The sequence below is a fragment of the Hemiscyllium ocellatum genome, chromosome 6, assembly GCF_020745735.1.
Source record: "Hemiscyllium ocellatum isolate sHemOce1 chromosome 6, sHemOce1.pat.X.cur, whole genome shotgun sequence".
NCBI classification, from domain to species: Eukaryota; Metazoa; Chordata; class Chondrichthyes; order Orectolobiformes; family Hemiscylliidae; genus Hemiscyllium; species Hemiscyllium ocellatum.
In genome coordinates, this window is record NC_083406.1 from 19,698,665 (window position 1) to 19,723,538 (window position 24,874).

The following is a 24,874-nucleotide window of genomic DNA, read 5'->3' on the forward strand; positions in this document are numbered from 1 at the left end:
CATCCCATATGTCGCCATTTGGCTTGGGATCCGTTTATCAAAAATGGCATATTTTTTAAGTGAGTCATTGGTTGAGATTTAAAGGGGGGGGGTTTGATGAACAGATGAGGGGGAAAGCAGCAGATGGATACACTGATATATAGATTGAGATGAAGAGGGATGTAATGAGACTTTTGAGAGCAGAAGGTTTTTTTTTAGTTTCTTTGGTAATCTAAGTAATTCAGTTGCCTCCTGCAGGTGATCATCGCAGTGAGTCAGTTAATAGCGGATGTGGTTGGAATCGGAGGGACCAGATTTCAGCAGTCGTTGGCTATTATTAACAATTGTGCCAACTGTGACCGAGCCGTAAAGGTGAGCAGCTTTCAGATGTTTCATTCTGTGACTGATTGCTGTGGTAACATCTTTTCCTCTGTGCTCCCACAATCGGACACTTCGTGGTGCAGTGCATAGTGTCCAACCTCTGGCGCTGAAGTCCCACTCCAGGATTTACTGTGGGGGTCACAGAAGATGCATTCACAACATGGTAAAATGTGCTGGTTAACAATGTGCAAGTCCTTCTCACATGCTTAAGGCGGGTGGTAAGATTTGAAAAGTCAGAGCTGTGTGCTCTGTCTGCCTCTTGTCTCTAGACATGGGGGACAGTTAAGTCTACATTCTTACCATTGCCCTTTGTATTTTTTAATAGTTACTGACTGTTGGTTGCTTTTCAAGGGTCTTCCTTTAGCCAACTCGTCATTCATTAGGTTTGATGTTAAACTGGAGTTCACTCAAGTCTTGATGTTCCCCTTCATCAGACCCAGCAGTTGAGAAATGAGGGAAAAACGTTTAAATTCACACCTGCTATCCCCTTACTTCCTGCTGGCAACCACGTGCAGAGAACACACACACACACACACACACACACACACACACACACAATGGGGTGCAATCCACTGTGAAAGAGATAAACCTGACCTTCCATTAAATAAATCAGTTCAGTAAAACAACTGGAAGTGTTCACTGCCTTAGAGGTGCCAACAGAATGTGCTTGAGACTGCTTGCCATGACAGTCGACATTCACACTGCAGAGGGGGAGGCGGTATGAATATTACGGGTAAAAAATGAGGTCTGCAGATGCTGGAGATCAGAGCTGAAAATGTGTTGCTGGTTAAAGCACAGCAGGTTAGGCAGCATCCAAGGAACAGGAAATTCGACATTTCGGGCATAAGCCCTTCATCCTGATGAAGGGCTTATGCCCAAAACGTCGAATTTCCTGTTCCTTGGATGCTGCCTAACCTGCTGTGCTTTAACCAGCAACACATTTTCAGGTATGAATATTACACCCTGTTACCTTCAGTCATCCCCACGGATTTCTCAAAACCCCTCCATCTCTTCTCAGCAACATGTTGAGCCCCCCCCCCACCCCATCGAAAGAAAATGGTATCTCTTTTAAAAAGAAATGTGAGTGCTCTAGCAAGTAATTCCGAGTCTTCAGGATTGTTAGAATTCCCTGTAAATGTGTGCCTTGGGGTTACAGGCGACTGCATTTCCGTCTGAAGTGAAAGATTTGATGAAGCGTATTCGCACGGTGCTCATGGCTACAGCTCAAATGAAAGAGCATGAGAATGATCCGGAAATGCTCGTGGATCTTCAATATAGTTTGGCAAAGTCCTACGCCAGCACCCCAGAGCTGAGGAAAACCTGGTTGGACAGCATGGCAAAGATCCACATGAAGAATGGTGATTTATCTGAGGTAATGTTAACCAGACCACTGTTATAGGGTCACACAGCAGGGAAACGGACCCTTTCCTCCAACCAGTCCATGCTGAACATAATCCCAAACGAAACCAGTCTCACCTGCCTGCACTTGGCCCATATCCCTCCTAGCATTTGCTGTTCATGTCCTTATCTTTAAATGTTGTAACTGTGCCCACATCCACCACTTCCTCGGGAAGTTCATTTCACACGTGAGTCACCCTCTGTGTTTTAAAAAAAAACAAAATTGCCCCAAATGTCATTTTTAAATCTCTCTCCTGAGACCTTAAAAACACACCTGCAATCTTGAAATCCAAGATTTGCTCGGATGTTGCTGGTTGTGAAAGGTTTTGAGTTATGGAGAAAGGTGGGATAGGCTGGGATTTCTTTCACTGGAGCGGAGGAGGTTGGGAGGTTTGTCTTGCTATTTTTCTTTTTAAAACTTGCATTTCTGCAGTATATTTCAAACCTCAGGATACTCTGAGTGTTTTCCCAGCAGCTAAGTACTTTTGATGTGGTGCAGTTGTGGAAATTACAACATCCTGTTTGTGCACAGCAAGATCCCACTGTCAGAAATGCGAAAAATGGCATCATTTTATACAGGAGAAAAGTGACTGCTTACAGGATGGATATTAACCAGGACACAAGGGGGAGCTCTCCTGCCCTCCTTTGGAAATAATGGCCATGGGGATCTTCTCTGTCCGTTTTGAAAGGGCGGATGTGGGTTTGTTTAAAAGAGGGCAACTTACACAGTGTCGATCTCAGTCACTGCTGCTTTGGAGTGTCAGCCTGCATTATGTCCTCAAGCCTCTGTGGTACTTGAACCCACATCCTTCTGAGAGCATTTACCACTCAATCCCAGCTCATAATGTGCATCATAATATGTTAAGCACTCCTCAAGATTATGAAAAGGAGTTTTCTTCATAAGTAGAGTCTTCCTGATCTTAATGCTGATGCAGGGGCTCGTATTGATTTTTACTTTTGGACAAATTAATTTTATTTTTAATTTTCAATTTACAAGGGAAGGATTAGGATGTTTGAGGTTTTCAAAACCACAAGTGGAGAGAAGCTGTTGTCTTCTGCACTGGGGGGTGTGGGTGGCTACGGACTAAATTATTAATTAAAGAGCAAAAGAACTGAAAGCAATGCGAGGGAATATCTTTACGTAGCAAGTGGCTAAGACCTAGAATGCACTGGCTTGAGAATGCAGTAGTGAAAGCGGACTCAACCATGGCTTTCCAAAAGGGAATTGGATGAGCATCTGAAGAGAGAAAAATTCCATACAAAGAGCAACAGAAGTATGACTAGCTGAGTTGCTTTTGCACAGAGCCAGCATAGGGTCTTCAGGCCAAGTGGTCTCCTCCTGTTCAGTAACCATCCCATGATTCATCTGTATGAATTGGGTTCTCCCAAGTTGAATGCCAATGTCCGATAATTGGGGGTGTGGCAACTTCTCTGCTTCAGCCTCTTCCTGTGCCCAAGAATTAGTTAACTAACTGCTAGCATTGACAACCCATCACTTTTCCAGTTCAATTGTACAATTATTCCCATTAACCCAAATGTAGCGTGAGCAAATATAGGCTTTGACCTCCTTAGAGGTGAGCAGGGAATAATATGTGATTGATGTATAGTGAGTACTGAAGTTGTGGAGACCTAACCAATCACAACAGACAGCCATTGTTGACACAGTCATTCCCAGATCTGCCTGCTGGAGAGAGAGACTGCAGCCATGGGGCATCATGGGGGATCTTTCACTTTTACCTCCTTTGGTGAGTGAGTAGGTGTCCAGAGTTTGGATGCTGGTTTTGGATGTTGAAGACCAATATCAGAAGCGCATCCCTTAACAAAGCTCTTTCCCCGTCACATGCACAGAAATATGATCTTAGAGCTGTTACCAGTAGTTATTGCTTATTAATTATTAGCACAGTTGCAGCAAGTTATTCTATTGTTATTCTTTCAGTCATTTATTTTCCAAAATGCCCTTTTAATTTATGTATGCTAATTTCTGCTCTTTATCTTGTTTACAGGCAGCAATGTGCTATGTTCATGTGGCAGCACTTGTGGCTGAATATCTCAGGAGGAAAGGTAGGATCAACACTTGGTTCCATTGACGTGGTGTTGATGGGGTACTTTCAGTCAGTCTTTGGTCCCTTTGTTTAAAAAATAGAAGAAAGAACTTACCTTCTGCATAGCTTATGACCTTGGGCTTTGCAAAATACTTTTCAGCCAATGAATTGCATCTGAAATGTAGGAAACGTCCCTCAGCTGATCTTTAGTGCTGTGGGATCGCCTGGGAGGGCATGCGGAACCTCAGTTTAATTGTTTCATCTAAAGGTCGCCTCCTCCAACAGTGCAGCCCAAGTGTAGTATTCCCTGGAAGTGCCAGTCTGAAATTTGGCCTTGAGCCTCTGCGGTGGGACTTGAACAATGCTGCTTTGGGTTCGAGGTGACAGTGCTGCCCATTGAGCAATGACTTACTCTTCAGCATCTCAAGGACTGGTTGTCTTTGGTGTGGTAGAACCTGAGGCTGGGGAGGTGATGGCCTAGTGGTTTTATTGCTGGAATGTTAATCCAGAGAGCCCAGTAATGTTCTGGGGACCTAAGGTTGAATCCCACCACTGCAGATGGCAGGAATTGAATTCAACAAAACTCTGGAATTGGGAGTCCAATGGTGATCATGAATCCATTGTCAATTGTTGGAAAATCCCATCTGGTTCGCTCATTTCCTGTCGGGAAGGAAGCTGCTGTCCTTACCTGGTCTGGCCTATATGTGACTCCAGACCCACAACAATGTGGTTGATTCTTAATTGTGCTATGGGCAATTAGGGAAGGGCAATAAATGCTGACATAGCCAGCAATGCCCACATCCTGTCATTGATTTTTAAAAAGGGGCATAAGATGAAGCTGAGACCAGAATTCAGCCATTGTGTGTTCTGTGTTTGCAAATGCAAACAGCGTGGAAACTGATTACTGGTTTAGATGTTGTCAGAAGCCTAATTATCCCTCGAATCCTGAAGGTTTAAGCAAATAAATCTCATCGTTTTCTTTTGCAGACCACATTCCCCCACACCAAACTAAATGTTGAACAATGCACATTCTCGCAGCCCCATGTCTGTTGAAGTTTGCATTTGGCCTGATTATCCAGAGTTGTTAGTGAGTGGAGAGGTCAAAGATTCCTATTAATGGAGTGCAATCTCCTGTTGAAATGTCCATGTAGCAAAGTACAGCAACATAAAATGAAGAAATACTTAATAACCTGAGCAGGTTGTGAGAGTGCTCTCTAACAGACGAATATGTCCTTGTGGATAAGAACTTCCTGATAGTTGGAAGATTAGTCAGATAAAAACTTCAGTTTGGATTTTCCTTTTATATCAAAGAAACGCTTTTTATAAGCAAGAACCCAGAATAAGTTTGTTCCACAATTCCGTTTGATCTGCATAAAAATTGAAGGAATTGTGGATGCTGTAATCAAAACAAAAATAGAGATTCCTGGAAAAGCTCAACAGGTCTGACAGGACCTGCAGAGAGAAATCAGAGTTAGCGTTTTGGGTCCAGTGACCCTTCTTCGGAACAGTTCTGGATTGGAAATGTTAACTCTGATTTCTCTCCACAGAATGCTGCCAGACCTGCTGAGCTTTTCCAGCAATCTCTATGTTTGTTTCCATTTAGCCTGCCTTCTCCTTTGAGTTTGATTTTTGTTAGTTGGCAGAATTGAGCAATATCAAGGGGAAGATCTGAAAGGATGTGGACCGGTTGGGACCCTATTGGAGTGCGGTATGGATCAGCCAGGACTTTTTTGGAGTGCACTAAGGACTGGCCAGGACCTCAATGAATTGAGTAACAGGCCCCAATGAGTGACTGAGGCCCTCTTCTACTCCTGCAGCTGTAACAATCCTCCTTCATCAGATCAGTGCAATGACAGCATTGTGGTTATGCTGCTGCACCATATCTGAGAGGTCTGGCGCCTCAGATCTGGAAACATTAAATCCCAAATCTGGTATAAAATGCTGGTCTCGTTATTCAGCTGACGAATTGGTTCAATATAATGCTTTAGGGGAGTTAATCTGCTCTCCTTATCCTGTTTGGCCTACAGGGGAGGCTAATCCAAAACAATGTGACTTATTGTTAACTGCCCTCTGCAATGACACAGCATGCTGCTATGTTGTACCAATGCTGAAGACGTTGTGGGTGTACCCTTAGAACAGCATGGGGAAGACAGCTCACCATCATTTTCTCCAAAACAGTTAAGGATGGGCAATACGTTCTGGCCTTGTGAGCAGTGCTCACATCCCAAGAATGAATGAGAAAAACATTCTGGAAGTAAGCTATCAGCCTAGTGAAATAATGTCGATACAACTTCATCAAGATCTATAAATTATATTTCGTTCAGCTTGTCTTCACATCTTGTATAAATTCAGACATTTCTGACTAATCTTCTATACCTGTTGACTTTTACGTTAAATAATTCCAACATGTTCCTTGCAGTATTTGCTTATAATGCCACATTTTGGTAGGAGATTAAGGACAGGTGATGGTGGAGTTATAATGATACTGCTCCAGTAAACCAAAGGTCCAACATAATGGGGACATGGGTTCAAAGACCATAAGACATAGGAGTGGAAGTAAGGCCATTCGGCCCATCGAGTCCACTCCGCCATTCAATCATGGCTGATGGGCATTTCAGCTCCACTTACCAGCATTCTCCCTGTAGCCCTTAATTTCTTGTGACATCAAGAATTTATCAATCTCTGCCTTGAAGACATTTAGCGTCCAAGCCTCCACTGCACTCTGCGGCAATGAATTCCACAGGCCCACCACTCTCTAGCTGAAGAAATGTCTCTGCATTTCTGTTCTGAATTGACCCCCTCTATTTTTAAGGCTGTGTCCACGGGTCCTAGTCTCCTCGCCTAACGGAAACAATTTCCTAGCATCCACCCTTTCCAAGCCATGTATTATCTTGTAAGTTTCTATTAGATCTCCCCTTAATCTTCTAAACTCCAATGAATACCATCCCAGGATCCTCAGCCGTTGCTCATATGTTAGACCTACCATTCCAGGGATCATCCATGTGAATCTCCGCTGGACACACTCCAGTGCCAGTATGTCCTTCCTGAGGTGTGGGGACCAAAACTGGACACAGTACTCCAAATGGGGCCTAACCAGAGCTTTATAAAGTCTCAGTAGCACAACGGTGCTTTTATATTCCAACCCTCTTGAGATAAATGACAACATTGCATTCGCTTTCTTAATCATGGACGCTACCTGCATGTTTACCTTTAGAGAATCCTCGACTAGCACTCCCAGATCCCTTTGTACTTTGGCTTTATGAATTTTCTCACCATTTAGAAAGTAGTCCATGCTTGTATTCTTTTTTCCAAAATGTAAGACCTCGCATTCCATCAGCCGTTTCCTGGACCACTCTCCCAAACTGTCTAGATCCTTCTGCAGCCTCTCCACTTCCTCAGTACTACCTGCCTGTCCACCTAACTTTGTATCATCGGCAAACTTCGCTAGAATGCCCCCAGTCCCTTCATCCAAATCATTAATATATAATGTGAACAGCTGCGGCCCCAACACTGAACCCTGCGGGACACCGCTTGTCACCGGCTGCCATTCTGAAAAAGAACCTTTTATCCCAACTCTCTGCCTTCTGTCAGACAGCCAATCCTCAATCCATACCAGTAGCTCACTTCGAACACCATGGGCCCTCACCTTGCTCAGCAGCCTCCCGTGTGGCACCTTATCAAAGGCCTTTTGGAAGTCTAGATAGACCACATCCACTAGGTTTCCCTGGTCTAACCCACTTGTCACCTCTTCAAAGGATTCCAACAGGTTTGTCAGGCACGACCTCCCCTTACTAAATCCATGTTGACTTGTTCTAATCCGACCCTGCTCTTCCAAGAATTTAGAAACCTCATCCTTAATGATGGATTCTAGAATTTTACCAATAACTGAGGTTAGGCTAATTGGCCTATAATTTTCCATCTTTTGTCTTGATCCTTTCTTGAACAAGGGGATTACAACAGCGATCTTCCAATCACCCGGTACTTTCCCTGACTCCAGTGACTTTTGAAAGATCTCAACCAACGCCTCTGCTATTTCCTCAGCCACCTCCCTCAGAACTCTAGGGTGTAGCCTATCGGGGCCAGGAGATTTATCAATTTTAAGACCTTTTAGCTTTTCTAACACTTTCTCTTTTGTAATGGCAACTATACTCAACTCAGTCCCCTGACTCCCTTTAATTGTTGGGATATTACTCATGTCTTCCACTGTGAAGACTGACGCAAAGTACTTGTTAAGTTCTCCTGCTATTTCCTTATCTCCCATCACTAGGCTTCCAGCATCAGTTTGAAGTGGCCCAATGTCTACTTTTGCCTGTCGTTTGTTTCTTATGTATTGAAATAAACTTTTACTATCATTTCTAATATTACTGGCTAACCTACCTTCATATTTGATCCTCTCCTTCCTTATTTCTCTCTTTGTTATCCTCTGTTTGTTTTTGTAGCCTTCCCAATCTTCTGATTTCCCACTGCTCTTGGCCACTTTATAGGATCTCTTTTTTTTAATACATTTCCTGACTTCCTTTGTCAGCCATGGTTGTCTAATCCCTCCCCGGATAATCTTTCTTTTCTTGGGGATGAACCTCTGTGCAGTGTCCTCAATTATACCCACAAACTCCTGCCATTTTTGCTCTACTGTCTTCCCCACTAGGCTCTGCTTCCAGTCTATTTTCGTCAGTTCTTCTCTCATGCCCTCATAATTACCTTTATTTAACTGTAACACCATTACATCCGATTTTGCCTTCTCTCTTTCAAACTGCAGACTGAACTCTACCATATTATGATCGCTACTTCCTAAGTGTTCCCTTACTTTAAGATTTTTTATAAAGTCTGGTTCATTACATAGCACTAGGTCCAGAATAGCCTGCTCCATTCTGGCCTCCATGACAAGCTGCTCCAAAAAGCCATCCTGTAAGCATTCCATGAATTCCCTTTCTTTGGATCCACTGGCAACATTATTTACCCAGTCCACCTGCATATTGAAATCTCCCATAATCACCGTGACCTTGCCTTTCTGACATGCCTTCTCTATTTCCCGGTACATGTTGCGCCCTTGGTCCTGACCACTGTTAGGAAGTCTGTACACAACTCCAGTTATGTTTTTTTTTAACCTTTGTGGTTCCTCAATTCCACCCACACAGACTCCACATCATCCGACGCTGTGTCATTCAGTGCCATAGACTGTTGGTGACATTTGAATTCAGTGAATAATTTTGGAAATGAAAGCTGCTGTACACAGTGGTGATCATGAAGTCACCACCAATTATCGTAAAAACTCATATCGTTTGCTGATCCCTTTTAGGGAAGGAAATCTTTTATCCTTCCGTGGTCTGGCCTACACGTGACTCCAGACCCACAGCAATGTGGTTAATTCTTAACTGATCAGGCAAGGTACTCAGTTCAGGGGCAATTGTTGGTGACAGCCACATCTCATGAAAGAATTTTCCTTTTTTAAATTACTCAGCAGTTCTCTCCTGCAGATTGGAAGACTGTGGTGCTGAAAAAACACAGCTGGTCAGACAGCATCCGAGGAACAGGAGAGTCGACGTTTCAGGCATCAGCCTAAAGAAAAGCTTATGCCCGAAATGTTGACTCTCCTGCTCCTCGGATGCTGCTTGACCAGCTGTGCTTTTCCAGCGCCACACTCTTCAACTCTGATCTCTAGCATCTGCAGTCCTCACTTTCTCCTGCAGATTGGTTTGACTACCTAAGCTCTACAAAACACTAGACTCATTTACCTGCAGATTTTCCTGTGGATGATAGAACTTCACTCTGGGAATGGATGCACTCAAACCTGTTTGCTTCTGTGCTGACATCTGTTGTTTAAGAATAGAAATGTTATTATGGTGTGATTCAGTTTGTGACATAGCACCATTTTGCTGGATTAGCATGGTACCTCAGCTGCTGATGTATATGGAATAAAAGACATAAAAAAAACATTTACCTGATGCTTTCTGAACCAAGACCATCAGTGGAAATTGTACCTAGGACATTTTGTTCAAACATCTAGAACTACCCTTAAACTGGTAATTTCCTTTAAAAAAATGGTAATTTCGCGAATCAAAATGATGCTTAATTTCCTATTGATTTAACTCAGAAAGAGTAAAACTTGCAAATGAGATGTTCTGCTCTGACTCATCTTGTAAGCTTCAAAATGAAACTCCAGTGTGGCCAATCCATTAATTTCTAAATTTAAACACTTTTCTCCCCCTCTGAGTTTTCTTAAAGTACAATATCTTTAATTTGCTGAGCTTTCTCTTATAATTTGCAGCGTTGGTAATCTTGAGGTTGTCACAATAGGAATGTGCACCTAATTCTGTTTACCCGGTACCAGGAAGATAATAGACTCATAACTATCAGGAAAAGTTGGATAGGCTACAGATAAGCATTTTTCCTGAATGATCCTGCCAGAAACAGAGGACACAATCACAGAATGGAATCCCTCTGGTGCAGAAAGAGACCATTCTGTCCGTAGAGTCTGCAGCATCCTTACATACCACCCAGACCCATCCCATCCCCATAACCTCACGTGGGGATTTTACCATGGGCAATCCACCAAACCTGCACATCTTTGGACAGTAACCAGAGCAGCTGAAGGAAAGCCACACAGACAGGGGGCGAATGTGCAAACACCACCCCAAGGCTGGACTTGAACTCTGGTCCCTGAGGCTCTAAAGCAACAGTGCTAACCACTGTACCATGTGCCACCCATAAAGGGCAGGCCAGTTCGTACTCAGATGAACTTTAATTTCTTATTTCTCAAGGGTGGCGAATCTTTGGAATTCACTATCCCGGAGCATCTGGGGACTCTGTCAGCAAGTCTGTTTGAGGCAGAGATCAATCGGTTTTCAGACATTAAAGACTTTGGAATTTTAAGGATAGTTTGGGAGGGTTACATTGAAGTCAGTGTAACATTTTGAATGACTGGGCAGGCTTGGAGGCTGAATGTTTGACTCCTGTTTTTGTTTCCTGCGTTCCGAGGAAAGAGAAAAGAAAAGTTTACGTCTGTCTGAGAGTGCAGCGGACAGCTTAAACATTGCTAACTCTGGTAATCAGGTGTTCTAGGTTATCACGCTGATGTAAATATGATGCATGAAGTATTAATGATACCAGGAAGAGTCATTTAGATTAATATACTTCCATGTTATATTCCAGGTATATTTAAACAAGGCTGCACAGCCTTTAAGGTGATCACACCCAACATAGATGAGGAGGCTGCAATGATGGAAGATGTAGGCATGCAAGATGTTCACTACAATGAGGTGAATTACACTGGACATTACCACAACTTTTAATGTTGCACTTTTTAGTTTTTGAATACTTATTGGGCTGCTTGTTTTCATGAAACATTTATTGTAGAATTGTTTTTTTTTACATAATAGCAATGTTTAGATGCACTCCATTCTATCGTCATGTATCAATAAATTCATGCCCCTCTTAGCTGTAATATTTCAGATTAATAATGTTCTGCATTCACATCCAGAGGATCATTAGCCACCACTTCTGCCATCTCCAGTGGGATGCCACCACCATACACACATTCCCTTCCCTTCCGAAAGGGCTGCTCCCTCTGGGACACCCTTTCCTCCTTCACTCCCAACAGCCCCATGCCCCCTTTTCTCTGCAACCGCAGAAGGTGTAACACCTGCCCATTTACTTCCTCCCTCCTCAGTAGCCAAGGGCCCGTGTGCACCTTGCAGGTGAAGCAGCACACTTCACTCAATCAAGTCTACTGCATTCACTGCTCACATTTCTCCTCTCCTTGGGGGAAATGAGGCGTAGACCTGGGTCACCACTTTGCTACGTTCTGTTTGCAAAAAAAGACCCTGAGCTTCCAGTTGCCTGCCAGTACAACACACCACATTGCTCCCTGGCCAACATCTCTCGCCACGGGCTTGATCCAATGCTCCAGTGAAGCTGAACACAAGCTGGAGGAGCAGCACCTCATTTTTCACTTGGGGACCCTGCTGCTTTCTGGATTCAATGTTGAGTTCATCAATTTTAGGGCTTAAGGCACTATTTCCCATGGCCTTACCCCAATCCCTACATACCAGGCCTTGTTAAATATGGTCTGCTATTACAGACAGCCACTGTTAGGCACTAATAGTCTCCATTAGCAGCCATTCATTCTCCCAGGCTGACTGTTATCCACGCCTTTGTCTCTCCAAATGTTCTTCTCTCTCTTTGAGCTCTATTCCCCTCCCTATTGTTTATTCCTTACCCCCTCCCCACACTTGTGCATAAAAAAAAACGTTTTGCCGAGCTACCATCAGTTCTGAAGCAGGTTCCCTTGACCAGAAAAGTTAACTCTGATTTCTCTCCATAGGTGCTGCCAGACCTGCTGAGTTTTTGCAGCAATTTCCACTTTTGTTTCTGAACAGCAAATGTGCTGGTGCCCAGAGATATTTTGTGTTTAAAATATGCTGGATGAGAGAGAAATTAAGCATTGCTAAAAGGAGACCAGAAGTCTTTTACTAATCAGAACCAGGACACAAGAAACCGAGTTGAAGGGAACTGAAAATAAAGAGGCACTATCTCATACAGAAATGGGAAGAGGTGCTGATTAGTTGGTTCGTTGTTGGCATAGACATGAGCCAGGTTTTGCTGTCTCCAGGTGCAATGTTTGTACAGATTCCTTTTGCCTGTTTTTCAAGAAGTTCCTGAGTATTTACGTATGTAGCTGCGACCAAGTGCAACACACTGCAGGGCTAGCTGATGATTTGAAATGAGTTCCGGTGTAACTTTGAACACAGTCGGATTATTTAATTTCCCATTAGCAGAATCACCTCTAATGATGGATATACTTTTCTGAGGCTTGTAATCACAGGCTGGCTGAGCACAGTTTGCTGTCCCCCTGTGAAATGTCAGCGGCGTATGTTGTTTGATACAGTCTACCAGTTTTTGAGATGTACTGTGTATCTGCCTGGTATCTCACCAGCACTGAAACTTGTTTATCACTTTGCTCATTGTGTGGTTGGCAAAACATCTTCGTTGGCTTGACGGCAATATCCTATTCAGGGAGCAAACCACTTGTGAACTAATGTGATAACTCTGTGAGACCACTAGCCTTGCCTGTTGTTCAAATTTCTAAGACACTCTCAATTTTTGAAAAGTCCCTTTTGTTCAGACTTATCCAGTGATATCATTTGCATTGATCAGCAAGGGAAGAGGAGGCCATGATTTTTAAAGTCACACTCAAAAGATGGCACCTTCTGCAGTGCAGGGCTCCCTCAATACGCTACTGGAATTTGCGAATATTGGAGCATTATAATTTCAACTTCGGGCATAATATTCTTTCAGAGTTAAAAAGTGTGGCGCTGGAAAAGCACAGGAGGTCAGGCAGCATACAAGGAGCAGGAAATGTTGACTCTCCTGCTCCGCGGATGCTGCCTGACCTGCTGTGCTTTTCCAGCACCACACTTTTTAACTCTGATCTCCAGCATCTCATATTCTTTCAGCCTCTCTCATTATCAGTAAATGCAAAATGTACAATGTAAGCAAACATCAGAGTGATAAGAATGTACTGAATTTGCAAAGATAGTTATCAACCCTTCTAAAAATGCATTGCCCCTGCAAGAGATTGTTCACGTCTTATTGAGCACCAACAGTTAATCATTGATAGGAACATTGCCAACATAACTAATGTTGCCTGCTATAATAGAACTTGCTTCTTGCAGGCAGTTAAATTGCAAAGGGCTTGAATTACTGGTAATTAGTGCCTTTGTCATTGATCCCTCCAGAGTCAGCTCCCGCAGTATTGGACTATTACACAATGAAGCTTTTCCTAGGCCAGGAAAGATTCTAGCCTCTTGAGCCCTATATCAGCAGTGATTGATATGCTGACCTGTCGGTTGCTCAGGAAGGTATGAGGGACACCACATCACTCCCACTTTGCACCTTATTCATCACCTGCTCAGTGAATCACTCCCCAAGCTGAATTGCTGATTTCAGCATCAAATAAGGGAGGAGGATGAGATGGGCCATGTTAAGCTATTGAATGTCTCCGAGGTAATTATACCACGAAATCTATAAATACTTGAGGGTGATGTGCTGAATGATTCTTATCAGGATTCTGAGAAGTAGATGTTGCCAACACTGCATTTTCTGTCTCTTCTAACTGTCTTTGTTGCTATCTGTTTCAGTTCACTGTCAATTATTTAAAAAACAATTTTAATCAATAAAACCCCTTTGGTCATTGGAGTTGGAGGAAAAGGGGCAGACACTCGTAAGAAATAGGCAGTGGAACAGTCACAGAGTTTATGAAAGTGATGAGATACATGGCCCTGAGTTGAGACTAGATTACTTAGTGTGGAAACAGGCCCTTCGGCCCAACAAGTCCACACCGACCCTCCAAAGAGCAACCCATCCAGACCCATTGCCCTATGTTTACCCCTTCACCTAACACTATGGGCAATTTAGCATGGCCAATTCACCTAACCTGCACACCTTTGGACTGTGGGAGGAAACCAGAGCACCCGGAGGAAACCCACACAGACACAGGGAGAATGTACAAACTCCACACAGACAGTTGTCTGAGGCGGGAATTGAACCCGGGTCTCTGGCGCTGTGAGGCAGCAGTGCTAACCACTGTGCCGCCCCTATCACTAAAATTGACATTCCACTTAAGTGGCCTTTTTTGGCTCAGTCCCTGCTGCTGAAGCCTTTATCTACTCCTCGGTAACCCTTATCTGCTCCTCTGTAACCTTTAGACTTGATCATTCCAATGTACTGTTGGCCAGCCACCCACTTTATCTTTTGCGTAAACTTGAACTCATCCAGAATTCTACTGCCCATAGCCTAACTTGCCTTCATCTCACACAGAAAGTCCCAATAGGTTTCACAGTTATAGTTAAACACCAAGTTGCATAAGGAAAAATCCACATAGCTGTGCCACAAAGAGGCAATTCCAAAGAACTATAGAATCCCTACAGTGTGGAAACAGGCCATTTGGCCCAACAAGTCCACACTGATCCTCCGAAGAGTATCCCACCCAGACCCATTCTTCTTCTATATTTATTACTTTACATTTCCCCTAATATATCCAGCCTACACACCCCTGAACACTATGGGCAATTTAGCATGGCCAATCCACCTGACCTGCACAACTTTGGACTGTGAAAGGAAACCAGAGCACCCAGCGAAAACCCACGCCGACATGGGGAGAATGTGCAAACTCCACACAGATAGCCACCTGAGGCTAAATTTGCCGAAGTATCTTAAAAGGAGGAAGGAGAAAGGTGACTGGATTTAAAGAGGGGGGCATCAGAGCTGTGGGACCCAGTAGTGATAAACATTGGGACCAATGGTAGTGTGCAAGAGACCAGAACTGGGGGAATGCAGATCACAGAAGGTTTAGAGTCTAAAGGAGATTGGAAATGGGGAGAGCTGATGCCATGTTATAATGACAAAGATGATGATTTAAATTTGATGTGGAGGTGTCAGTGTTGGACTGAAGTGGACAAGGTCAAAAGTCACACGACACCAGGTTATAGTCCAACCGGTTTATTTGAAATCCCATCACCTGACAAAGGAGCATAGCTCCAAAAACATTTCAAGTAAACCTGTTGGACTATAATTTGGTGTTGTGTGATTTCTGATTTGGATTTGAGGCATTGTCAGACGAGGAGCCAATTAGGGTCGCGATATTGTTCAGTCTAAGGGAGGGAGGGGCACATGTGCTAAACAGGATTTGTTTCGGAGGCCGGTCAGTTAGTTAGTTAGATCTGAAGGCCAGAAAAGTACTCAAGTGGAGGAAAGTCATCAGAAAAGCAAAAAGGAACTGGGAAAGTGAATATTTTAAAAGGCTCCTCCACACACAAGGTGATTTATTGGATTTGCGTGTGGCATTTCTCAGTTTTACAGTGTTTTGCAAACCACGAGTAAGTTTACAAAAATATATACTTAGAATCATAGAATCCCTACAGTGTGGAAAGAGGTCATTTGGCCCTTTGTGTCTGTACTGACCCTCTGGAAAGCATCCCACCAGACTTAGACTCCTCCCTCCCCTACCACCCTATCCCGTAAAACCTCATTTACTGTGACTAATCCACCTGACCTGCACATCCTTGGACGCTACAAGGCAATTTAGCATGGCCAATCCACCTAACCTGCACATCTTTGGTCTAAGGGAGGAAACAGAAGCTCGCAGACACAGGGAATCTGTACAAATTCCAAGCCACCAAGAAGGAAATAGTCTATTCATGACATGACTTTATGTTATGTTTGTGTTTGATTGCAGTGTAATGTTTAATATAGAAAAATGTGCAAGCTATGTTTGATTTTATTAATTTATTGGACTTGAGTATGATTCTTATTTTTGCTTATCTCTGTTTGTGGTGTTGTAATACAACCACTCATTGTGATATTTATATTTACAATGCAGCTTTGTATTTATGTTGGGCTTTTATTGCTAGTAAATCTTTGCTTTATTGCATTGTGAGCTTGCTTTGCAGATTTAGATTTTGAGCATTAACACAAAGTTAGTTGCTGCTGCATTAATTATCTCATTCAATGGTGTTGCCATATGAGCAAATTAATTTGCATAGGGATTTAGAATCAAACAATGCACAAGAAGACCATTCAGTCCGCCATGCTTGTGCTGGCTCTTTGAAGGAGCGATTCAATTGGTCCCACTTCCCCAGCTCGTTTATTATAGTCTTGCAACTTTTTTGTCCTTTTCATGTGCAATAAGCTTTGCCTTATCCAGCATACACTGGGAACGGGTAATGCCAGTTAGTGGAGATAACTGTCAAACATGGACGACCTGCTGCTTTCTGGTGTTCACTAGTGTACACCATTCCCAGTGAATGTTCATAAGCACCTCTCTGATGTGTTGACAATACACTGACCTTAAATGGTTTGCTTCAGAGCAGTGTTATTTAACCGCCACAGACATGAGCTCAGAGGAATGTATTCTGGATATTGATGTGAACATTGGTGTTTGAGAATTTCAGTTTGAAGGGCCAAAAAAATTGATGCACCTTGTGTCCAATTCCCTTTTGAAAGTTACTATTCAGTCTACCCTTTCAGGCAGTGCATTCGAGATCATTAAATTCTCTGCATTAAACAAAATCTCCTCATTTTCCTCTTTGAATCTTTTTGCCTCTTATCTTAAATCCAAGTTTGGCAACCCTTTCTTGGACTTGTATCTTTTGATGAAAAGGTAAGAGTGCTACCCCACTGAGAACAAGTAAATAAGGAAATATTTATTAAGTAATGCAATTGCTGAGCTCCGAAATACAATGATGACGGCAGATCCAACAATACCTTTTCAGGAGGGACTTGGATAAGACTTGAAAAATCAAATTTGCAGAATTATGGAAATGAACCACAGAGCTAGCACGGGCCAAAGAGGTTTTTGTGTCGTTAAACTTGATGACAGGTCATAACAGAGAAATCTGGAAATACTCCTCAGGTCAGGCAACATCCATGGAGAGAGAAACTGGTAACATTTTAGGGTCGATGATCTATGATCAGAATGGTTCTTGTTTGGAAACTCTTGCCTGACTAATTTTGACATTTAACAGGATGTACTGATGGAATTATTGGAACAATGTGCTGATGGACTCTGGAAGGCAGAACGCTATGAGTTGATTTCGAACGTGTACAAACTAATAATTCCAGTTTATGAGAAAAGACGTGAATTTGAGGTAAGCCCTTAGTTAAGTTAGAGAAATGTAGAACAAAGAGATTTGCATCTTGAGCAAGTCATGCCAATAACTAGTATAACCAGATTAAACTTATTGTTAGCTTAAATGTGGAGCAGGTACAAAACCGTTAATGTGGATGATACAAGGACTGAAGTTCTACTTATCAGGGGAGAATGGACAGTCTATGGTTCTGTTCTTCAGGAAGGAGTAGGTTGAGAAATGGCCTGATGAGGTCTTTGCATTATGAAGATAGCTGAAAAGATATTTCCACCTTTAGGGAAGTACAGAACCAGAAGTTATAAGTTGAAGATAATAACTAATAAATGCAGGAGGGAGATTGGGAAAACTTTCTTGACCCTGAGAGGGATGAGAATGTAGAATGGTGGAGGTGAGTAGCATAGATCTGTTTAGGGGGAAAATGTATAAACACGATGGTAAATAGATAAGGATGTCCTGATAGGAAGAGCTGTAGAGAGCTGGAACACATCTGTGTGAAGCATTAACCATGGTCATGGACTCATTAAAGGTGAATGGCCTGTTTCTCTACTATAATATCTTCTGTAAATTAATAATGCTTTTCAAACTAGAAGGGTAAAATGAATATAAGTAGTCTATTTAATTAATTGATTTTATTGCTGAATGTATCTATGGGAGAGGAAACTCAGTCTGATTTGTTTTCTATTTCCTACCTTCAGAAACTTGCTCATCTGTATGAAACTTTGCATCAAGCTTACAAGAAAATTGCTGAAGTTACTCACACAGGAAAAAGACTACTAGGCACCTACTTTCGGGTAGCCTTTTTTGGGCAGGTATTTATCAGTTTTTTGTTTGGCTGTATTTACCTCTTCCTGTATATGCAACCGCAAGATTTTGCTGGAACAATTTGTTTGAAGAAGTTTCATAGTTTTGATTAGTTTTGGATAAAACTTTTAAAAGTGATACGAGCATAAGGAAAGAAAAATTGTGTCCCTTTAGATTTAAGATAATTGGGAAAAAATGCCAGCAGAGGGAGAGGGGGAGATTTTTCATGCTAAGTAAGAACTTCAAAAGGGATTTGGAAAATACTTGAAAGAGTTGAAAATTACAGGACAAAGAGGGACTAAAACAGGGGAGTGGAATTGAAGAACTCTTTCAAAGAGCCAGCACAGTGGTTTGACTTGCTGTCTTTTCCGTTACAAGATTATACCCATAATCTTTTCTATTGTTCACCCAGCAATTTCAAAATACTCACATCCCAATTTATCTCCAGGTGTTGGTACTTAAAAGTTGGAGGAGCATCTCTGAGTCACACAGTTACAAAATGATACTTGTTTGATTTTCCTGCAATTCAATTGAAAACAAGTGGAAATGAAATCGCGCATGCTTTAATGGGTGTGGGAGCTAAAAGCAGTTCTTGATTTAGGTTGTAAATACTCTTTTGTTTGAATCTTAATCAACAAGCGATAATTTAAAACACAGTTAGACTGAAATGTTTTGTTTACAAATGGTTTGCTGGTCATTGGTGTTTATATTATGCTGCAGCATCTCATTAATGCATTCTTTCCACTCTTTTCCCTTCTTAAAGGCAGCGGTAAGTTGTCCACTAAGGTCCTTCCATATAAGCTGTGAGCACCTAATATTGTCTTAGTGTGGTCTTGTTCGTTTGTGTCTGAAATCATCTGCTTTGCAATCATAACTGTCTAGCTAAATGTAGAGGTTAGAAATGCTGTGTTAGGAACACCATCCACTGCCTTGCCTTGTCCTGAGTGGTGCATGCAGAGGAGTGGAAAAATTTGGCTGATTGTAATCCACTTTGCATTGTAGTAAATCACTGATCCTCCTTTTTACCAAAACAAAGAATTGTAGAGCATCTAGTTTTAAAACTCACTGAAGCATACTGAAGTTCAATAGCTTTTTTTTTTCCTATCATTAGCTTTGGTGTGTTCTTTAGTTTTGGGGTGATTTCCTGTAGAGTGACTGCTAGGAATAAATGTGATTATTATTATTTTGTTCTTTTGTTTTTAAAACTTTCATAGCAATACCAGTTTACAGACAATGAAAGAGATACGGCGGTAAATCAATGATGGTGTCGCAAATAATGCAGTAAACCTCACTGCATTAAAGGCATTCTTGATTTGATGTGGGTAGTTTTTGTCAGTCTATCAAGAATGCACATTTTTCATATTTCATGAAGTTCTTTTACATCGCTCATACTCTGAATGCAATGATAGCTGAATGTCTGTCTGTACTTCAGACTGGTTTAATTCCATGTACCTTTTGTAATATGCCCAACTGTTCCTCCTTCTGTGTGTGCCTTCCCTCATTGCTATTTGTGATAGTTATTTTATGGTGGGTCCTGAAGGTGACCTGAATCTACACAAAACATGAGCTAAGCCACACACATGGACTGCTTTTGAGGGCCAGTGTTACCGAGGTATTGAGAGCATTACAGCCGTTGACAGGTTTGTGTAGTTTGGCAAAAGACTCACTTATCATTTTGGAGACACAGTACTTGCATCATCCAAGAACCAATCCTTATTAAAGACAGGTGACTGACACTGCCCGCTTGTCTGTCCCTGCCACCACTTCTCAGAGGGCAGAATTGCACCCAACAGCATTACAATTAATCCTTCACTTAAGAGCAAAAATGGGAAGAATTAGCCTGGAATCTTCCCACTAAACAAGATCGACCATTTACATTCTGTAGCAAACATTAAAGGGTGACCTGGAGTTGACCATCAGTTTGTTGTGTTTTTGTAAAATTCCAAACCTTTTCTGCATAATTTTAATTAATTTGGTTGCTGAGTCTATTCTGTGAATTGTGAATAATTCCGTGTGTTGGAACCCCCCCTTCTGACCAAGCTGTGCCAGTCTAATGTTCTCAACCTCTACTAACCTGAAAAGCAGGACCTGTTGTTGCTGTGTAAAACAGGCACCAAGTTCTCATCTTATTATCACTCCGAAATAAAAATGAGACCTGGATTCTTCTCCCCAAAGAAACTAGAAAAGCGTATCAATTAAAAAAAAAACAAAATTATTTGGTAATGTGGATTGGCAAGATTGAACATGCAGCTGAGATGACAATCAATATACATTTACAGCCATTGACTTCATTTCCTTCTTTTAAAAAAAAATTCGGAACCAGTTGGCCTTAATAGTACACTTGGGGGAGTTCGGAGAATCTTTTGTTTGCCTTTGTTTGTCGTTTTCAGACTTTTGAGTTGACCTTGTTTCATTGCTTCATGCGTCTGCTTGTGAGTGCTTTTCACATGTCAACCTGCCTTACTCCTCTGTCACTTTTAACAGGGGTTCTTTGAGGATGAGGACGGCAAGGAGTACATTTACAAAGAGCCAAAACTGACCCAGCTATCTGAGATATCGCAGCGACTTCTGAAACTTTACTCAGACAAATTTGGATCCGAGAATGTGCGGATGATCTACGATGACGGGAAGGTAGGGAGAGCAGTGTTTAAACTGTTTGCTTTTCTGTGAGCACTTTCTTATCTTTTACCTTTTGCAATCTGTTGCTTTCGTGATGCATTTCTCCTCTTCAGCACTGAGTCAGGTTACCTCCCAGAAGTTTCCAAAACTTCAATATATCTGAAAGATTTAGGAGGGTCAGACACTTCAACCAGCATGACTCAATGCTTAAGCTTGAAGTATGTGGTAGACAAACAGGAGGCTGGGAGAACACAGAAAACCAGGTAGCATCAGGCAGTGGAGAAGTCAACATTTCGGGTGTAACCCTTGTTCAGAGCTGAAGAAGGGTTACACCCAAAACATTGAATTCTCCACCTTCTGATGCTGCCTGCCTTGCTGTGTTCTTCCAGCATCCAGCTTGTCTACCTTTGATTCCAGCATCTGCAGCCTTTGTCTCTAAGCTGGATTAAAATATGTAGCAGGCTTAAGGTAAGTTTTACTCTAGTGATTAGCAAATCTAGTCTAATTGGCAAAAAACTTTACAGAAAAAACTCGGCAATAATAAAAACCTACCACTGCTCTGTCCTTGGTAAGACGAGTTAACAGGTTAACCTTCCCGCATCATCAGAATCTCTTTGCCATGGACTTACATTGACTGCACTTTTCAGCCACTGAAAAGGGAAGGACAGCACAGGCATGAGATTCACTGTATCAATGTCCAAACTAATCCCATGGTCCTGCTGGCTCCCAAATCTGCTCTTAGCCTCCTTTTCTCTAAGGAAATGCAGCCCCAACATTTCCAATCTATCTTTATTCCTGAATGTCCTCAATCTTTACAAAATTCTCATGAATCTTTTCTGAATTGTCCCCAGTTCCTTTATATCTTTCTTCGTATGCAGAGCTCTTGTTATTTGTAATATAGTGTTCAAAAGTGGTTTACAGTTAATTATACTTCAACAGCGGAGTGACTCTTAATGTAGTCAGGCATGGTCTTCCAGCCATTGGATCTTAGAGCAGAAAGTGGCCATTTGACCCATCGTGCCAGTGCTATCCCTTTGGATAGATTATCCAGTTAATCCTCTTTTTCCTGTTCATTTTCTGTAGCCCAACAATATTTTTACTTTTCCGTGTGCTTAGTGTCTGTATATGTCATAGCTCTGTCAGGATTCTTTCACTGTCCTTCTCAATTGCTACTGCAATTTGGCATTTCTTTTCATCTGCAAACTTTGAAATGAGCCCCTCCACCCTCCAATCTGGGTGATTTAATGTGTTTATAGAAAGAACGGTGGTTCCTCCATTGATCATTGGACAGTTGACACAACCCACTTGTCTTTAGCCCAAATAACAGTCATCCACCATGCAAGTGTCAAGTGGGAGAAATGGCTAGTTAGTCTCCTGTTAGAGTACGGCTGAACCTATTAGGAAGGTTACATCTCTCAACATAAGAGAGAATTTACATTTGCATAGTGCCAAAGCTGAGGTGCTTTTGTTTATACTTCAGTCTCTGTTTATTACGTTGGGAGAGATATGTTCCTCTGTCAAATTGTTAATTTGCCCTTGACATAACAGCACAGATTACATATACTCCAATATCTTTTTGAAACAGGTCAATCCAAAAGACTTGGATTCGAAATATGCCTACATCCAAGTGACCTACGTGACTCCATATCTTGAGGAGAAGGAATTGCTGGACAGAAAAACAGATTTTGAGAAAAGTCACAATATTCAGCGGTTTGTGTTTGAGATGCCATTCACCATTTCTGGAAAGAAACAGGGAGGAGTTGAGCAACAGTGCAAGAGGAGAACAATTTTAACAAGTAAATCTCATCTTTTATTGCTTTGTCGTGCCCTAGAATAAAATCCCTTCCCCAAACTTGTGCTAGCTGACCTAGATTCTGTCCTGCCTCACTTTTTAAAATTCTCATCCCTTATTTCAAATCCCCATGTTGACTCCAACTGTCAAATCTCTACAACATCCAACAGTACTCCAAGCTGACTAGGTACTGCTCCAGTTCTAAATTGTTAATGATCCCCAGTTGTCAACACTGCACTGTTGTTGACCATACCGTCAGTTGTGGGTCCTAATCTCCACAATCATCACTGACTTGAGGGAATGCATGCTGGATCCTTACACACCAGTCTACTTCCCCACATCCAGCACTTTATCATTGTCAGGAGACATCCAATATTCATCTGAAGCAGTAGAGTCTGTTCAGCAGCCGTTCTTGGCTTAGAAGAGTTGTCTGGATATTGCTGTTAGCAAGGAGAGTGCTGACAGCACAAGCCTAGTGCACACAGAGCTTTGTATGTCTCACTCATTTGTTGTTAGTTCACACTCAGCCTCTCAGCACTGACATGACAGTTGTGCCTTGGTACTAATTTTAGCCTTGAGGGGATTTCTGGTCACTGTTGAACTGAGGTACCTGAAGCTGTTGACTACCTCCAGAATGAGGTGTCAAGAGTTGTTTGAGGATGATAGTACTTCGCAATTATCCGCATTAAATTGAATTTGTAGATGAAGAAAAGCCAAGTTTGACTTGAAACCTTAACCCTGTTTCTCTCTTCACAGTTTCTGCTGATTATTTTAAACACTTGATAGTTTTATTTCAATGTTGCTATTATTTCTCATCCTGATAACTTCCATTTACCTTTCTGAAGCTTTCACTGCTGCCACTTACCACATCTCCTCAGCAAATTTAGATACACCATTCATGTTGAACATGGTTAAAAGTGAATCTAAGATGTGCATCTTTTCTAATCCAGTGCAACAATCTCTTAACCCTGACTATTGTATCTTAACAATTAGCTAATTTTCTAGCCAGAGTGCTGCCTATTCCTCTGAAGGTATAGATCTGTATTTTTTCTAACTAGCCTCCAATGAGAGAACCTTAACAAATCTGTGCCAGCAGCCTTTGATTGATCAGCTCCTGTTGAAAATTGTGTAGATGCTACATTATATACCGAGAGAGTCTATCTGAGGGAAGCAACATTAGATGCAAGAACAAAAACAGGTTTTGTTGGATAAGCTCAGCTCAATTTGACCAGGTATTTGCTAAAACACGCTTCCACATTAGATGCAAGAATATTGAGGGAGAATTACACAATATATTTACAATTTGTTTAATCGTGAGGGCAATTATGGTTGACATTGCCGGTGACACCCACATCTTGTAATTTAATTTTTAAAAACTCGATAAAAGTGTCTTGGGGAACTGATAATAATTGATGGTAAACATTAAGTCAAAAGGAAAATCATGAGAAGAAAAGGACATACATTTTTATAGTTTTTTGTGACTTCAAGCACTCTTAAAGCACTTTACAGTCAGTGCAGTGTTTTTGAAGTGTAGTCACTGTTGTAATGTAGAAAACAAGGTGATCTATGCACCGAACAATCTTTCTCAATCATGCAGTACAGTTGGGTAATTTAAGAGCCTTGCCTGAGTCCAATGTCTGGTTTTGCTATGAAATGATGTCAAGTTGATGGTCTTAGCTTTATCTAATGCACAGAAACTTCATGTGTAAAATGCCATAACGAGTGCTGACATGATTAATTGATGACTCCCTATAAAAATTCTTAACTCTATATTTTTATAGTTCCATATACTTGAGTATTCATTTAAATTAATCTAATTAGCTTGTGTATGTATGTACTTATCAGTTGTCACTTACTGTCAAAATTTACTGATTCCATGGAAACTGTTTATTCGTTTATCCCTAGATGTGATTTATGTTTATTTCCTCCTGCCTGTTCTCCCAATCCTGGCACACGATGCCATAAAGCTGCTGTCCTATATTGTTTCCTCAGCCTCAGTGCATTAAATGCAGGGGAGACAGTGGCATAGTGGTAAAGCCAACTCAGAAACCTTAGTTAGTTCAAATTCCCAGCATGGAAGCTGGTGGAATTGAATTTTAATTTAAAGGAACTCTGCAGTTTGAAAGCCAGTTTTGGTTATGGTGATCGTGAAACAGTCGTCGATTTGTTGTAAATCAAAAAAAGCTCCACCATGTTCACGAACCTCTTTCAGGAAAAGA

The 24,874-nt window shown here is 41.8% G+C and overlaps 1 protein-coding gene across 4 annotated transcripts in view; it reads left to right on the forward strand.

The window, feature by feature from the left end:
- The window catches only part of LOC132816381 (dedicator of cytokinesis protein 9-like), a 349,182-nt gene that overhangs the window by 303,312 nt on the left and 20,996 nt on the right, over nucleotides 1-24,874 (forward strand). For all 4 annotated transcript variants that reach the window (XM_060825856.1, XM_060825860.1, XM_060825855.1 and 1 more), the window contains exons 42-49: nucleotides 238-351; nucleotides 1,517-1,732; nucleotides 3,762-3,819; nucleotides 10,950-11,056; nucleotides 17,321-17,443; nucleotides 18,139-18,252; nucleotides 20,729-20,875; nucleotides 22,449-22,659. In XM_060825856.1, the coding sequence (XP_060681839.1) occupies nucleotides 238-351; nucleotides 1,517-1,732; nucleotides 3,762-3,819; nucleotides 10,950-11,056; nucleotides 17,321-17,443; nucleotides 18,139-18,252; nucleotides 20,729-20,875; nucleotides 22,449-22,659 (1,090 nt within the window). The remainder of the gene's footprint in view (nucleotides 1-237; nucleotides 352-1,516; nucleotides 1,733-3,761; nucleotides 3,820-10,949; nucleotides 11,057-17,320; nucleotides 17,444-18,138; nucleotides 18,253-20,728; nucleotides 20,876-22,448; nucleotides 22,660-24,874) is intronic.